The sequence below is a fragment of the Leptinotarsa decemlineata genome, unplaced genomic scaffold, assembly GCF_025532065.1.
Source record: "Leptinotarsa decemlineata unplaced genomic scaffold, Ldec_3_MD MMD2_tig00000882_RagTag_RagTag, whole genome shotgun sequence".
In the NCBI taxonomy this organism is placed as follows: Eukaryota; Metazoa; Arthropoda; class Insecta; order Coleoptera; family Chrysomelidae; genus Leptinotarsa; species Leptinotarsa decemlineata.
Window position 1 is genome coordinate 192272 of NW_027412556.1, and position 15638 is coordinate 207909.

General features: G+C 34.4%; 1 protein-coding gene across 3 annotated transcripts; it reads left to right on the forward strand.

Moving 5' to 3' along the window:
• Positions 1-1884: 1884 nt before the first annotated feature.
• Top1 (DNA topoisomerase 1) lies at positions 1885-14220 on the forward strand. 3 transcript variants are annotated; one of them, XM_074174706.1, is made up of 7 exons: positions 1885-2044; positions 2310-2949; positions 3820-4118; positions 6399-6691; positions 7382-7854; positions 8534-9358; positions 11935-14220. In XM_074174706.1, exons 1-7 carry the CDS (start codon positions 2003-2005, stop codon positions 12315-12317), a joined length of 2955 nt encoding a protein of 984 aa, XP_074030807.1. In that variant the 5' UTR covers positions 1885-2002; the 3' UTR covers positions 12318-14220. The 3 variants fall into 3 exon arrangements, with proteins under 3 accessions (XP_074030807.1, XP_074030808.1, XP_023012538.2); XM_074174707.1 differs by lacking the exons at positions 1885-2044; positions 2310-2949 and adding an exon at positions 3584-3729; XM_023156770.2 differs by lacking the exons at positions 1885-2044; positions 2310-2949; positions 3820-4118; positions 6399-6691 and adding an exon at positions 6808-7111.
• The last annotated feature ends 1418 nt before the right edge of the window (positions 14221-15638 follow it).

A 15638-nucleotide genomic window follows, 5' to 3' on the forward strand; every position in this document is an offset into this window, starting at 1 on the left:
TGTAGAAATACTTCGTCTTGGATGAGTTTGAGATGTTTTAAATCAAATTTTATTTGTTTTGCTACATAAAGATTTGCTACATAAAATTATTCAGAAAATTTCAGATGCTCCAAATTACCTGATATACTGGTGACAATAAATTGTGGTTTATTACTTTTTTGTATAAATGTTTGGAAAGCCCTGTTGAAGTCATATTTGTCATTTTTTTTTTCTGTACCATCAACGCCAAATACCATTATGAATTCTTTCAATTTCTACTAGTTTCCACACAATATTTTAACAAATATAATAGTAGAAAGCTAAATAAGACACTTTCCACTATGACTATAACCACAACCACACAACATGGAAACAGTGACACAGAACCAGAAAGTTACTCTTTGCACAGACACACAGACACAGAACAAGTACCTAATCTGTGGCACAGAATATACTATTCTGTGACAGTGACGTCTTAATATGGACTGGACTGAAAGTTGAAAAAAGAATACTGATTGAAACAACAACAAAAATTATGTATTTCGTCAGTTCGAACTTCCATTGTCTAATATAATATAAATTGATTTGAAAACCCTGAAGAAACAATGAAAAAATTAATAAGATTAACCGAAAATAACAATTTTATTAAACCAAAAACTTCGGGTTATCAGCCGAAGACGATTGTGGATACTAACAATCGAAACGTCGTAACATAACTTTGTTTGAAATCTTTTAATTTTTCATTTTTTGTTAATAATAATTTTAAATTTTTATTTTTCAGCTTCTATTAATATTTCAATTTTTATTTGTTTGGTTGTTGCTTGTATGTTATTTCTTTGTAATTTCAGTTCTTGGTTTAATAAAATTGTTATTTTCGGTTAATCTTAATAATTTTTCAATTGTTTTTTCAGGGTTTTCAAATCAATTTATATTATATTAGACAATGGAAGTCCGAACCACGTCCGAACTGATGAAATACGCTACGCAACGTTGTGAACCACCTTCAAACAAACAAGAATAATATAGAGAGATTTTTATGTTTTGGCATTACGTCATTTTTACCGTTGAACGTTAGTTTCGACGTCAAGATGTTATACGTGTTCCATACTGATGAATTGTTGAAATGAATAAGTTCCGCTAATGAAAATCATAACGATTTGTAAAAGCACACTCGTGACTTTGTTTTTTTTTTCAATGTTCAATGTTTTGTTTTTCATTTCTAACATTTTTGACAGACATCGTATATAGCTAATGAGCGTTCCTATTTCCTATGGATAAAAAATCATTCGTTATTTTTAACACTGTTCATCTGATAAAATGACCTATTAATATTAAGAATAAACTATGAGACATATAATTTTTACTCCATTCGACACGTTTACACTAGCTGAGAATCTAAAGACAAAATTTATCAAAGAAATAACACGATTTATGTTACACAACCAAATAAAAATAATAGAAAAGGAAAAAGGTATCCCTATCCTTGAAAAAAAAAAGAATGCCATCTAACAAGAGAACTGGCTAATTGCGTCTGCCCGAAAGCAATAGCCAGCAAAAAAGAGAGAGAGAGACAGAGAACATGTGCAACTAAAGTTGCATCGTATTGTAACGTATAATGATGTTGAAAAATATTTTTATTTTATATAATATTTATAACATAGCTGTGTATTAGGGGTACAAATGTTTCAAGTAACATAGTATAAAAATCAAAACAATGACGTTCAAAAATGATTGTTTTACAAGAAATGTACTTAATTGAGAACCGAGTCTGAGAAATTGAGTGTGCATTTCAAATACTATACCTGTGACTATAATTCAGTTACCTACATTTCCAATTAAGTATTTGAATATACCGCTCTAAAGGTTATTGCCTTTTATCGAGTTTGCGCATTACTGAAAATCTGAACTTAGACGGAGTAGCGTTGCTTGTTGCTTTCTCTCCATTCTCTTTGACGAGGTAGATACGAATCAAGCCTCGTTATAGAATCGGCAAAGTTAATTTCAAAGTGCAATCTGTGTAGTTATGGAAGAGGATAACTCTGTATTTGAGGGTAATTCGAGTCCAGTAAGTACATATTTTATTGTATTTTTTCGATAGCTTCAAACGTACCTTCATAAAATTAGCGGATTCTTCAAATTAAAGCCAGTTTATACGTGGTAAGATACAAAGCGAAATTATTCTAAGTCCTAAAATGGCGTCAGAAACTAAGTCCCACGTATTGGTATCAGGTAATGATTGTGAGTGGATATTTATGAATGTGAACTATTTTTCGAGTTTCCTTGTAATTCGCAGGATTGTAAAATTTTATTAATACTTTTTTATTTAACAGAGCAATAAGGCCAAAGAAACTGATACAAACCATGTGAATGGGTTGAATGGTTTCTCTGAGAAGCATAAAAGTCACAAGTCTGACCACAAAGACAGGCACAAAGATAAAGACCGAGATAAGGACAGAAGTAAAAGCAGAGACCACAAGAGCAGTAGGGACAAAGACAGGGAAAAGGACAGGCACCATTCCAGTTCTAAGGAAAAGGATCGTCACAGCAGTTCCCACAAATCTTCCAGCAAAGATAAGGACCGCAGTGACCGGGATAAGGATCGTAGTGATCGTGATAAGGATCGTAGTGACCGTGACAAAAATCGTGATAAGGATAAGGACCGCCACAGAGATGAGAAAAAATCATCCAAAGACAAGGACAGGGACCATAAAAGTTCCCTGGACAAGGATCATAAATCTAGTTCGCGAGATAAAGACAGGGAGAAGGATAAAGAACGACGTGACAAGGATAAAGAGAAAGACAGGGACAAGAGCAAACACAGTTCCTCTCGGGATAAGGATAAGGAGAGACACAGTAGTTCGAAAGACAAGCACAGAGATAAGGACAAGGAAAGGGATAAGCACCACTCAAGCTCAAAGGATAAAGACCGAAAGGATAAGGAAAGAAAAACGGAAAAAGAGAAAACTTCAGGTAAAAATAACTGTGGATGGATAATAATTTATTATGTAATTTTTGCAACTTGCACTTGGTACGTGATATTAACTTACCTACATGTTTTCTGTTTTGTACCATTGAAAATCGCAAAGGAAAGGCAAATGTTGAATGTTGCAATATAATTCAACATAGCTATGAAATTTGGGTATAATGGAGTGAAAATTGGTTTGTTGAAAAAATATCACTTTCTTGCTTGTGAGAAAATTTGAAAAAAAAGTTTTTTTTAGGAAAATGTGTCTAGTTTTAGGAAGTGAAGGGAATTTTTTGAAAAAATATGTATGCTATGCAAAAATCCACAAACAAATTTCAAGTTACCATATAATTAACATCAGGTGAAACCAATATTAACTATGTTCATTGGGTAGACATTCAATTTCCACAAAAACCATTTCAACAATGTGAAACTAGTGGTACTGTCGATTGACCCTAAAAGCAAAGACTCATTCACGAAACTTGGTGTTCTGAAAAACAATTCATTCCAATTGATTGAAAAATATATGTTTCATAAAAGACGTTTTCATTTCAAAGGATTACACTGTACATTTTTCTAAATCAGTTTCACAATTTTCTTGATATGACATGACTTTTCACATTCACCCAGTATTATAGAATTATAGTGACACAATGTCATTTGAGTCACTCACATCAGTTGTGAAATTTGCACTAAATTTACAGTTTTCATGTACCTATCTAAAATTATATCATAGAAAATGTACTGTTGCAATGAAAAAATGAAACTCGTGAACAGCTCTTTAGGTATTTATGGGTTTCTAAAAGTTCATGAAAGAAATTGAAATAATAAAAACCTAAAAATGAATAAACCCTACTCAATAAAATCTTATTCAGATGACAGTCATAAAATAAAATCGGATATAAAAGAAGAATCAGAAGCACTAGATAATCCTACTAAGGAAGAAAGCACAGACGACGATGAATACAAGTTGGTTATCAAGGATGAACCTGGTAGCCAGGACGAAGCAGACGACGCAGGGGACGTCAACATTTCTGCCGCTAGTAGCTGCGACTACAACTTGTCGCAGTTTAAGAAAGAAGAATCTCAATTTTCGGAAGGGGAAGATCAATTAGAGGAGGACGTGAAAGTCGAGCCAAAAGAAGAACCGGATAGTGATGAGGATATACCTCTGGTAAGTATGAAGGTTGTTTTGAGAGGCAAAAATATTTGCATTTCAGTCTCTACTGAAATTGGTATCATCTGGCTTCTTTTATAGAATAGAAATATTTTTTTTCATCTTTTGAAGAAGTAAAATATGTTACAAGACAATTGAAGGAAATAATCATAAAATCATTTGATATAACTGGCTAATATTTGAAGAAACTCCATAGATTTTTCAAGTAACAAGTTGTGGGATTTTCACTGTCCAGAAAAGAAAATAGGCCGGATACTTTCTAAATATACATTGATATATACAATATACATTGATAAATTGACTGCCATACCAGTCAATTTATCAATGAGAACCTTCCCACTAAGAAATTTCCAAAATCTAGTAGTTTAGGTAAACACAAAGAGATACAATTCAACAAATTATCAATCTAAATCCAATTTTCTGCAAGATGATTTATAAACAATTTTATTTTATATTTTTTCCTCATACCAATTACACACTTAATTCCATTATCACACTATTTTTTCTGTTTCATTGATTACTTAACACATCTATAGGTAGTCATTAACAGATTTTAACAGATGGCTGATTAGTTATCATTATTGTTCTCTCCTGAATATTATTTTAATGATTGTGGCTTTGTTGTAATCATTTCAGAATATCAGCAGAAGTCTATTGGTAGGTGGCTTCTTTACATTTTGTTGTGTGATAGATAGTTATCGTTATGTTATTCTTTTGAATGATTTTCTCTTATTAAAACGTAAGGGAGTTTATGATATTGGAATCCAATCATTTTGAATGAAGTTTTGCATGTTTATCTATCTGGAACATTGACCGTTTCAATTTTTAATCAAGGAATTCTTTGGTTACTTTGATTTTATTAGCATTTTTAGTTTTTTATGTTATCTTGGGAATAGTTTTGAGTATGGTCCTAAAACGTTTACATTTTATGTATCTCCACCCTTTGTTAAAATTGAGGATCATGGCTAAGTATAAAACTATATCACATTTAATATACATCCACCTTTTGTTAAAGTTGAGGATTATGGTTGAGTATTCATAATTTTAATTTGATTCCTGATTGATTCTGCAGTTACTTGATGAAGACCCATAGTAATTCATGAAATTTTAATGAGGTGAACATTTATTCTGGTTAACCCTTATTTCTGGCACACCTACTGTTTAGAGGAACATTTTAATAAAGTTAAATGATACCTAAAGGTTTAACCTTGGTCAAATATACTTTATACAGATCAGATGAACAGAAATTAATATTGGGATGGCAACTATCTGTGAAATAGAGACATTGATGGTATTTTTCAATTTGAATGGTTCGCCCTCCATATCAGATAATAATTTTAGTACAAAACAAAATGTGACGTAAACTAATGTGTCCTTATTTTAAAACAAATTGACTGCTGATTAATATTGAATTTTTTCAATTATTAGAAGTATATATACATATAGAGGGAATCTAAACCTCATAAATTGTAACTATCAATATAATCCATTTTTTTTTTAATGAGATTGCTTTCTAAAAGGCAGAAAAAATTAGGAAATTGATCTCAAGTTGAAATGTTTAAAAAGTAAATCCACTTTTTACAAATATCAATGAATTTATTGAAACTATTTATACAGTGTCATTTTGGTATCTTTAAAAATATTAAGAAAAATATTGAAATCCCAATGACGGGACTGAGTTTAAGAATTGAAAGGGGTGTTTCTACTTTCCCATCTTTATCAACCTTTTTAGGTATTTTAACCATCCACAATCTAATAAAAAATTGAGAACTTTTTACAGATGTATCGGAAAAGTCAATAAGCGTAATTGTTGATGTCACTCAACAATTAATAGAGGGTTTAAAATTTTTGGTGATCATAAATATATCGTTAATAAAAAGATTGACATGCCGCTTATATTTGAAAATTTGGAAAGTTCAGTTGGTCAATCCCTTTGAAAATGTGTAATTTCCATATTCATGAAAAGAAATGTTATATCTCTAAATCACAAATACCAGGAATTATGCAAATGACAATAGGAAATTCCTTTTTTATCTTGAAGTTTCATGATATCCTGTTCAATCATTTTTCTTTATCATTATTATTTGTTCATTTATTCACGGATATTCCTATTCTTCTTATTATCTCTCATTGTATACCATTTTGGCATGTTTTTGTTTCGTCAAGTAAGAAACGTTTGTTTTGTTTGATCTGTCACAACTTTAACGTGCTGAGCATGAGCCTTGATCTTTGATCGAGTACATGAAATTACCCTAAAAAATATTTTTTGATCTGCAGTCGGCCCGAATGAGTTCGAGCAAGAGAAAGATGGAATCGGAGGAAGATGACGATGACGATGTTCCATTGACGGCCAGAAAAAAACCGAAAACGGAAAAGAAAGAAAAAAAGAAAAAAAAGAAAAGAGACTATGACGACGAGGAAGAAGAAGAAGACGATTACAAGCCAGACAAAAAGATAAAGAAGGAAATCAAAAAGGAAAAGACAAACAAAAAAATCAAGATGGAGGTGGAAAGTCCCAAGAAGGGCGGTAGGAAAAAGAAAGAAGAAGAAGAACCAGAGGTGTGGAAATGGTGAGCTAATCTTTTGATACTCTCCTTTGAGATATTTTTGAATTTGGCGCCGAAATCTAGGGACATTTAGGTTTCTACAGTTTATGGTCACATTGGTTGGTTATGTCATCAGTGAAATTTTAATGGCTGGCACATTGTGTTTTTTCATTCATAATTTTAGGATACCTGAGCGGCTGTTATGAATAGAACTTTATTTGTTTTTGTTAAAAATTATGTGAAAAAAAATGCCGGTTTTTATAACAAATATCTTTCACCTTTGATGCTTAGCAATGAATTATATTATAAGGTTAGGTTGGAGGGTGCATATCTACCAAAAAGTTCAATTGACTTGTGTGAATCAGTGTACAGAAATCCTAACGATGAAGAAACACATGAACTGCTGAATAATGATTTTCAAAGGGTTCGAAAAGTTCTGAAAAGGTAGAGTTTCTGCTTAAGGTGGGTCGACATGCTCGCTATTTTGACTGTGGCTGTATGTGCATCAGTGTGAAAAAATTCAATTACGGTTTCATTAATTTGGTGAAATACCGACTTTTTTTCGACCTCTTTATGTGTTTTCACCTGTCACAATCCGAAAAAAAATTGTAATGGAAGTTTATTTTTCTCTGTCACTGTTTCGATGTTAAATTTGACGTTGAGTATTTCTGAAACTTTTTTACTATTGTATTGATGAAATGTGTATTTTCTTAGGTGGGAGGAAGAGAAGAAAGATGATGGCGTCAAGTGGAAATTCCTGGAGCACAAAGGTCCCGTTTTTGCTCCGCCTTACGAACCCCTACCCAAAGATGTCAAGTTTTATTATGACGGTAAAGAAGTACAGCTTTCCCAAGACGCCGAAGAGGTAGCTGGCTTCTATGCGAAAATGCTCGAACATGATTACACCACCAAAGAGGTATTCAACAAAAATTTCTTCAAAGACTGGCGGAAAGTAATGACTGAGAAAGAAAGAGAATTGATCACGGACCTGAAGAAGTGTAATTTCAGAAAGATGCACGCGTACTTCATGGATCAGTCAGAGAAGAACAAAAACAGAACGAAGGAGGAGAAACAACAGCTCAAGGAAAAGAACGAGGCCCTCATGAAGGAGTACGGGTACTGTACGATTGACGGACACAAGGAGAAAATCGGAAACTTCAGGATAGAACCTCCCGGTTTGTTCAGAGGTAGGCTTGATTGTAGTAATACTTTAGGGAGTAGTTTATGTTCTGCACCGTGGTTAGTTCCGACATGTTATCTGCAAATGTCGAGATTACCTGACAAAACAAAATATCAATTTGAAATTCTAACAAGTTATGATTTGGAGTCGCCTAAAATGTGTCTGTCGGCCTATTTTTCAATTCATTTTCAGCAACACCAGAACTGCACTTGTTAAGTTTTTATTGTGGGAATATTAAGTCGTGGGAATAATTGATCTATGCATAATGTAGGGGAATATCTGATAACGTGAAATCGACAACCTTTGACTTAGATTTTATCTTTGAAAAGCTAAGAATAACTAAAATATTCGTTCCAGTTTTGTTCATCTCAAAAAATGTGCAATAGATTTAGGACATATTCAAGAAACTCCCTGAAAATGCTATAGTTTAGGAACTGTTTGTTGAAAATGTGTATTGAAAGTGAAAGTATTCAAATTATTGGTATCCAATTTTAATTAAAAAAATTATATGTAGTCTCAAGTTCATAATTTTCCAATTTATAGGAGATTTGAAGTGTAAAGATCATTCTAAATTGAATTGAGTTTGTTCAAAGGAGGCCGTAAGGCCTTCTGCCTTGTAGCATAATTTGGAGGCTCTAAAGTTTTGTGGGCTCAGAAACTTCAGTGTTGATTTTTATTTATTTCAGGCAGAGGCGAACATCCCAAGATGGGCAAGCTGAAAAAGCGACTGGAAGCGGAAGATATTATAATCAACTGTAGTAAGGACTCTGTCATCCCCGAACCGCCCGAGGGGCACAGATGGAAGGAAGTACGACATGTCAATACGGTGACGTGGCTGGCTTCCTGGACTGAAAACGTTCAGAACCAAGTAAAATACATCATGTTGAATCCTAGCTCGAAACTCAAGGGCGAGAAGGATTGGCAAAAGTATGAGACGGCCAGGCGGTTGCACAAGTCCATCGATAAAATCAGAAACGAGTACCAGAGAGACTGGAAGTCGAAGGAAATGAAGATAAGACAGAGGGCGGTGGCTCTGTACTTCATTGACAAGCTGGCCCTGAGAGCGGGTAATGAAAAAGACGAAGATCAAGCTGATACAGTGGGCTGCTGCTCTCTCCGAGTCGAGCACATAGAGCTGCACGAGAAGAGAGACGACAAGGAGTATGTGGTGGTATTCGATTTCCCCGGTAAAGATTCCATTAGGTACTACAATGAGGTGCCTGTCGAGAAGAGGGTCTTCAAGAATCTTCAGCTCTTTATGGAGAACAAGAAGAATGGCGACGATCTCTTTGACCGCTTGAACACGGCCATCTTGAACAAGCACTTGAATGAGTTGATGGAGGGGCTGACCGCCAAAGTGTTCCGTACGTACAACGCCTCGTGGACGCTGCAGCAACAGTTGGATCTGCTGACGAACGAGGACGATACGGTAGCCGAGAAGATCCTGGCTTACAATCGGGCGAACAGAGCGGTAGCCATTTTGTGTAACCATCAACGGTCTGTGCCGAAAAGTGAGTATTACATCTTTAATTTTCTTACGATCGATTCTAGAAACAGAAGTGGCCCCAACATTGACCCTTGTGGCACTTCTTAATTTATTTATTTATTTGACACTTTGGTACATTGAGTACATGTGCTAAGTCATAATTAAAAAACAAAAATAAAACTACAGAAGTTGAACAATACAAAAACAATAAATATGGTTCACGTCCACAAACTTTCACAACATAGAAGTATAATATAAAAAATCGGAGAAGCTCTAGCAAATACTCTCAAAATGTCATGAAAAAGTGTCGTGCAAGAATTCCTCAAGACTGTAGTAACACTTCTGTAAGAGAAGTTTCTTCACCTCAATTTTGAAAAGTTTATCTGACTCGATTTTCCTAATGGATGCGGCAAGTTATTATAACAGTTTGTTGTATTAAATAGTGGGGAGCATCTAAAGTGAGCCGTTTTGTGTGAGGGGGTTCTTAACAGTTTCCCATGACGGGTGTCTCTACCATGTATATCCGCATTTGTGACAAATTCAGTTTTATTGTTACGGGCAAAAGTGACACACTTCAAGATAAATAAAGAAGGTGCCGTCAATAGGCCCTCTCTTAAGAAAATTGGTCTACAACTATCTTGAAAATCTATATTAAAAGTTAGTCTCAGCAATCTTTTCTGAGCAACAAAAACTCGTGGAAATTCCCTTGCACATCCCCAAGAAATGATATTAAAGCTGATGTGAGAATAAGCCATAGAAAAATAGACATTCATCAATCCAAAATTATCTAGAGTGTTTTTCAATTGTTTGATTGAGTAATATGCGGAATTGAGTTTGTTGCAGACCTTCTGAATATGACCGCTCCAGGTCAAATTTTTCGTCTAAAGACGTTCCTAAAAACAAGACTTTGCTGGAAGATCTAATACCATTTATTGTGGAAGAGTCACTGCTGAAATTTTTTCCTAATAAATGATTTCATTGAAACAGATTTAGATTTATTCAGAATAAGTTTGTTACGTTGACACCAAGCACTGAATTTATCTATTATTTTATTTATTTTGTATGACAACTCAACTTCGTTTTTGTCGGCCACAGTAATTGCAGTGTCATCCGCAAACATGGTTATGTGACACTCAGAAAAGAATTCAGACAGGTCATTTATGAAATTGAGGAAACAACAATGGTCCCAGGACAGAACCTTGAGGCACTCCTAGTTTTACATCTTTGGGACTTGATAAAATTCCATTGCAGCTAACTATTAGACTACGGTTTTCCATATATGATTTCACCCAGTTCAATAGATTATTTGGGAAACCAAGGCCTGCAAGTTTAATTATAAGAAATTCGGAAGAAACGGTATCAAATGCTTTTGACAAATCGAAAAAAAGTGTTACAACTAGTTTATTCGAGTCAACCTGTGTATAAATGAAATTTAATAAATGGTATGAAGCTGATTCAATTGATTTGTTCTTCCTGAAGCCATATTGGTTATTACTAAAAAGGTTATTTTGATCCATGTAATTCAGAATTCTGTTACTAACAACTTTCTCAAACAGTTTAGAGAGGGAACAAAGTAAAGATATCTGTCTGTAGTTGTCTACCTCAGTTTTGTCTCCTTTTTTATATAGAGGAAATATGAGAGCTGTTTTAAATACATTTGGAAAACAACCTACAAAAAATGACTGATTCATCAAAAACAATAGTGGCTCGATTATAAGGTCTACAATTTTTTTCACAGTAACTATTGAGATACCATCAGTACCTGCGGAGTTTTTATTTGCCATTGTTTCCAGAGTACCTAGAATTTCTGTCTTTGTGAATGGGGATGTATCGAAGGGATACTGACTAACAGTATTCTTCGAATAGGTACAGGGAAGTAATACATTTTGACCAAAGTGCTCTGAGATGAGCAATTCGGCAGAAGATGAAAAATGTTGAACGAAAAGGTTTGAGATTTCTTGTGGATTGTTAATTTCCTCCTTTAATTCATTTTTTAGAATGATAGGTTTGTTTCCAAGTGTCCTTTTTTATTTTTCAATTCATTATTTATTATTTTCCAAACTTGTTTAGTTTTGTTACTGGATTTCCTGATTTTTGAATCGTAATAGTGGCTTTTTTCTTTTTTTATATTTAATTTGTGTTCTTTAATTTTTTGTTTATACAATTGCATAGCTTGATGGTCCACATTACAGTTAGTGGAAATTAACCAAAACAAATCTCTTAAGGCTTTGCTCTCTTTGACTGAATCATTTGAGATCCATAAGTTTGATTTATTTTCCCTAGGCCTAGTTCTTTTAAAAGGACAAGAAACATCATAACACCAGGAAATTTGTTCAGAAAAATAAGAAAATCCGCAATTCATATCAGTGAAATATAGTGAGGTCCAATCAATTGAGCTTAGTCTTGTTCTGAATTCATTGATGTTTTCAGGGTGCAACTGACGTTTACTTATAGATGCATTAGCCATTTCCCTAAATTTATTGGGATCACTGCCTATAACTTTTGGTATTTCCTAGATCAACAATTTGATGTTTCGTTGTGTTTCATCGTGTCCAGGCTGACACCTCATGTATTATTATTATTCATGTATGAATGTTGCAGGTCACGAGAAGTCCATGGAAAAACTGAAGGAGAAAATCGATGCGAAAAGAGAAGCCATCAAAGATGCCGAGAGACAAGTCAAGGACGCCGTTCGTGACGCCAAGCACGGCAGCGTCAAGGAAAAAGTGGTAGCTGACAAAAAGAAGAAGCTCTTACAGCGCCTCAAGGAGCAGCTTGGCAAACTCGAGATCCAGGAAACGGACAGAGACGAGAACAAGACAATTGCCCTCGGAACGTCCAAGCTGAACTACCTTGACCCGAGAATCAGCGTGGCGTGGTGCAAGAAATACGACGTGCCTCTGGACAAAATCTACAACAAGACTCAACGTGATAAATTCAGGTGGGCCATCGATATGGCCGGCCTGATTATCGATTCTAGATAGGTAGATTTTTATTTTTTTAAAAACATTATTTAATCAGACGGACTTCATTTAAATATACAGGCTGAACAAATTGGACAGATTTCAAAGGTGTCACGGAAGTCGGTGGATGACTGTTGAGAGATAGCATAAAAATTATTGGAAAGAGGAGTTTGAAAGTTGTTTTAGGAAAATGGATTTTTTTTGCAGTTCCAATTTTTTTTTTATTTCAGAACTTCACTGTCATTGAGTAAAGATTTTGAAAGATCATCAGAAAACTGTGTTGCATCGTTAGCTAATTGCTCATCAAAACCGTGGGTGGATTTTCTCAATTTTGCTGCAGAACGGAGGGGAAAGTTTGTGAATTCACTGAATGGCGTTTCAAAGTTGTGAATGTAGTTTCAATTTTGATTAGATGAATTTAAATACATTTTTTTATTCACGTTTTTCTTGGGAGAGCAACGATGGTACAATCGTCTCTGCGGGTGAAATTTTCAAAATGTAAAATGTTCAAACGTTATTAGTTGTCTTTTATTATGAAATATGAAACATAAGATCGTGCAGAAGACGTTCAACCAAAAGTACACTTAGTGTGCTTGAGTAATGAGAAAAAAATAAGGGGAAAGACCTTTCGAAGGTCAGTACCTAAAACATGGAAAGAAGGTCGTAAAATTAATCACTCAAATGAGAAAAGTGATGGTAAAATAGGAAGAAAACTTGATGAAATCTCATGAGAAAGTTGAGTAGAATATGTAAAGGTTCAAAGCGCATAAAAATACGGGAGAGCGTGATAAGATGAATCGAATAAATGACAAAATTTGTCAAAGGATGAGATGTGACAAAATATTGAGTCAGGAAAGCGCATAAAATGTAAAAAGAGCGCTCAAGAAAGGAATGCAAGTTCATGAAAATAGGGCAAAGTTAATGCTCTGTAATAAATTGGGGAGCATACAATATGAGGGGGAGAAATTTCAGAGCACAGTAAATATTTGATGTGATGAATAGATTGTATGACCGGTACAAGGAAAAAAGCAGGAAACAATTTTGAAGTAGGGAGAGATGGAGAAAAAACACTGAAAGATAATTGTTGAAAACAGAATTGACAAAAAATAAATATCTGACGTGGGGTTTCTGACTGCTCCCGGCTGGTTGGGAACATTTTGTTTGGATGTATCAATTTATTATTGTAATTTGTTAGAAACAGACTTATTTGTTGAATTTATTGATTCCAGGATACATAGAAAAGCTGAAAAAACTCGTTAGATGAAATGAAAATAATTGTAATTGATTTTTCAAAAACTATTCATTATATTTCTAGTAATTCTGAAGAGATAATCAATTTTTAAATCTTTGAAAAAGTTGACTTGACTGCCACTCAGCGAAACATAAAAATACTTCACTGACTAGGCATCATTTTGGATAAATTAATTTTCAAATGAATTACTCGAATCGGTTGTGTGAAATCTTGAATTTTTCTTTGAGAAACACCAAACATATCACGAAACTTTTACTAACATTGACTGTACAAATATATATATTTTTTAATTTGCTCCGAATAATTCGGCACATCCACCCACTTCCTTGGAAAGAATCGAGTGATGCTTTAAATCAATTGGATCCCTTCATATTTTTAAGATTAAATTATTGATAGTGATGTTTAAAGTTTTATTTAAGTGAACGACTATTTCCGTATTGTGAATGTGCGCAAGATATGAAATATCTCTGTACAAATAAATAGTATCAATTGAGTAAATTTTCGATTATGATTGAATTGTTATTATTTGTATTTCTACTTACGAAAGTGCGAGTGGGGGAATAGATTATTATTTTATGTGTAATGACCAATTTTTAGTTTGCTGTTGTCCAGACAGAGTTGTAGTATTCAATCTGTATATTACAGATTTTATTAAATGAAAACTATGGCAAACGGTGTTTTTATTTCAAAAAATAAAGTTCCTCTTGATTGATTGGTTCTTTGAACTGAAAAAGTAAACTGTTTATCCACAGATAACACTCCCACTCAAGTTGACATCATCAGGACATGATCTAGATTAGGTCAAAAGTGACACGAGTCTATTCGACCCTCCACCGCAACCCTTAAGGGTTTATTGTGGCTCACACTCTGCCAAATAAACCCAGCTTCCTAACGAAGCCGATTAGTTTGTATGGTGAGTGTTCTTTCAGGTCGGATGGTAAGAGAATGGCTCTGTCGAACTCTAAGAACCTGCTTCGGTTCCCAGCGGGGCAGCCACAAAGTATATGCTCTGCTGTTTCACCATTTTCCAGACAGAGGCGACACACACTGTCTTCCGACAGTTCGAGCCTCTGCATATGATGATGCAAATGACAGTGACCTGTAAAAAGGCCTGTTAGACATCGTAATTCATCCCTACTGTAGTCCAACAACTGTTTGATATCAACCTCCTTGGAGTAAGACAATCCTGGAAAATTCTGCCAGAAGTCCATAAATCTTGCCATCCAGGTATCTTTGCTGGGCAATGCCAATGACAGGTTCTGGTCTGATGAAGCTACTTGCAGCACCCTCCTTTGCAAGGGAGTCAGCAGCCTCAAGTCATACCTTAACGAAAGATATCAAATTGTAGATCTAGGAAATACCAAAAGTGAAAAAAAAAATGTTAAGAGGAGTGCCACAAGGGTCAATATTGGGGCCACTTCTGTTTCTAATCTATATCAACGACCTGCCTCACGTGATGAACTCGTCAGACATAGAAACTATATTGTATGCAGATGATGCAACCTTGAGCAAAGAATTATGTAAAATGATCCGTAACTGACATATTAGATAAAGCTCGATCATGGTTCACAGCAAATGACTTGATTCTCAATGAACAGAAACTCTTAACTTTTGAAACAATTTGCTTAAATCGAGGTAACAAAAATTCTACCAAATTCTTGAGAGTACAAATAGATTCCAACCTGAAATGGATAGACCATATAAATAAAATGTGTAGTAAACTTAGCAAGACAGTTTTTGCCATCAGAAGAATTAAAAAAATAGTAAATCAAAGTGCGGCACTTGCAACATATCATTCGCTTTTTCATTCAGTCCTTAGATATGGTATAATCAATTGGAGTAATGCATCAAAGGTACATCTTAATAGAATATTTGTCATTCAAAAACCTGCAGTAAGAAGCATAATCTCTGCCAATTATGATGAAAAGTGTCGACCAATATTTGCAAAACTTAAAATAATGATCCTATACTCAATTATTGTCTATGAAAATCTGCTTCTTGTTCAACAAAACTTGATGAATAAAGTTGCTCACAAGTATCTGTCTGTCTGTCTGTTTTTCCATTAACCAGCTGTCGCACCCCTACGAACG

Excerpts from the sequence above, each read along its gene's own strand:
- Top1 (XM_074174706.1), top strand. The coding sequence starts at position 2,003 with ATGGAAGAGGATAACTCTGTATTTGAGGGTAATTCGAGTCCA. Across the intron at positions 2,950-3,819 it reads GGAAAAAGAGAAAACTTCAG|ATGACAGTCATAAAATAAAA; the intron begins GTAAAAATAACT and ends AATCTTATTCAG. Across the intron at positions 9,359-11,934 it reads TCAACGGTCTGTGCCGAAAA|GTCACGAGAAGTCCATGGAA; the intron begins GTGAGTATTACA and ends TGAATGTTGCAG.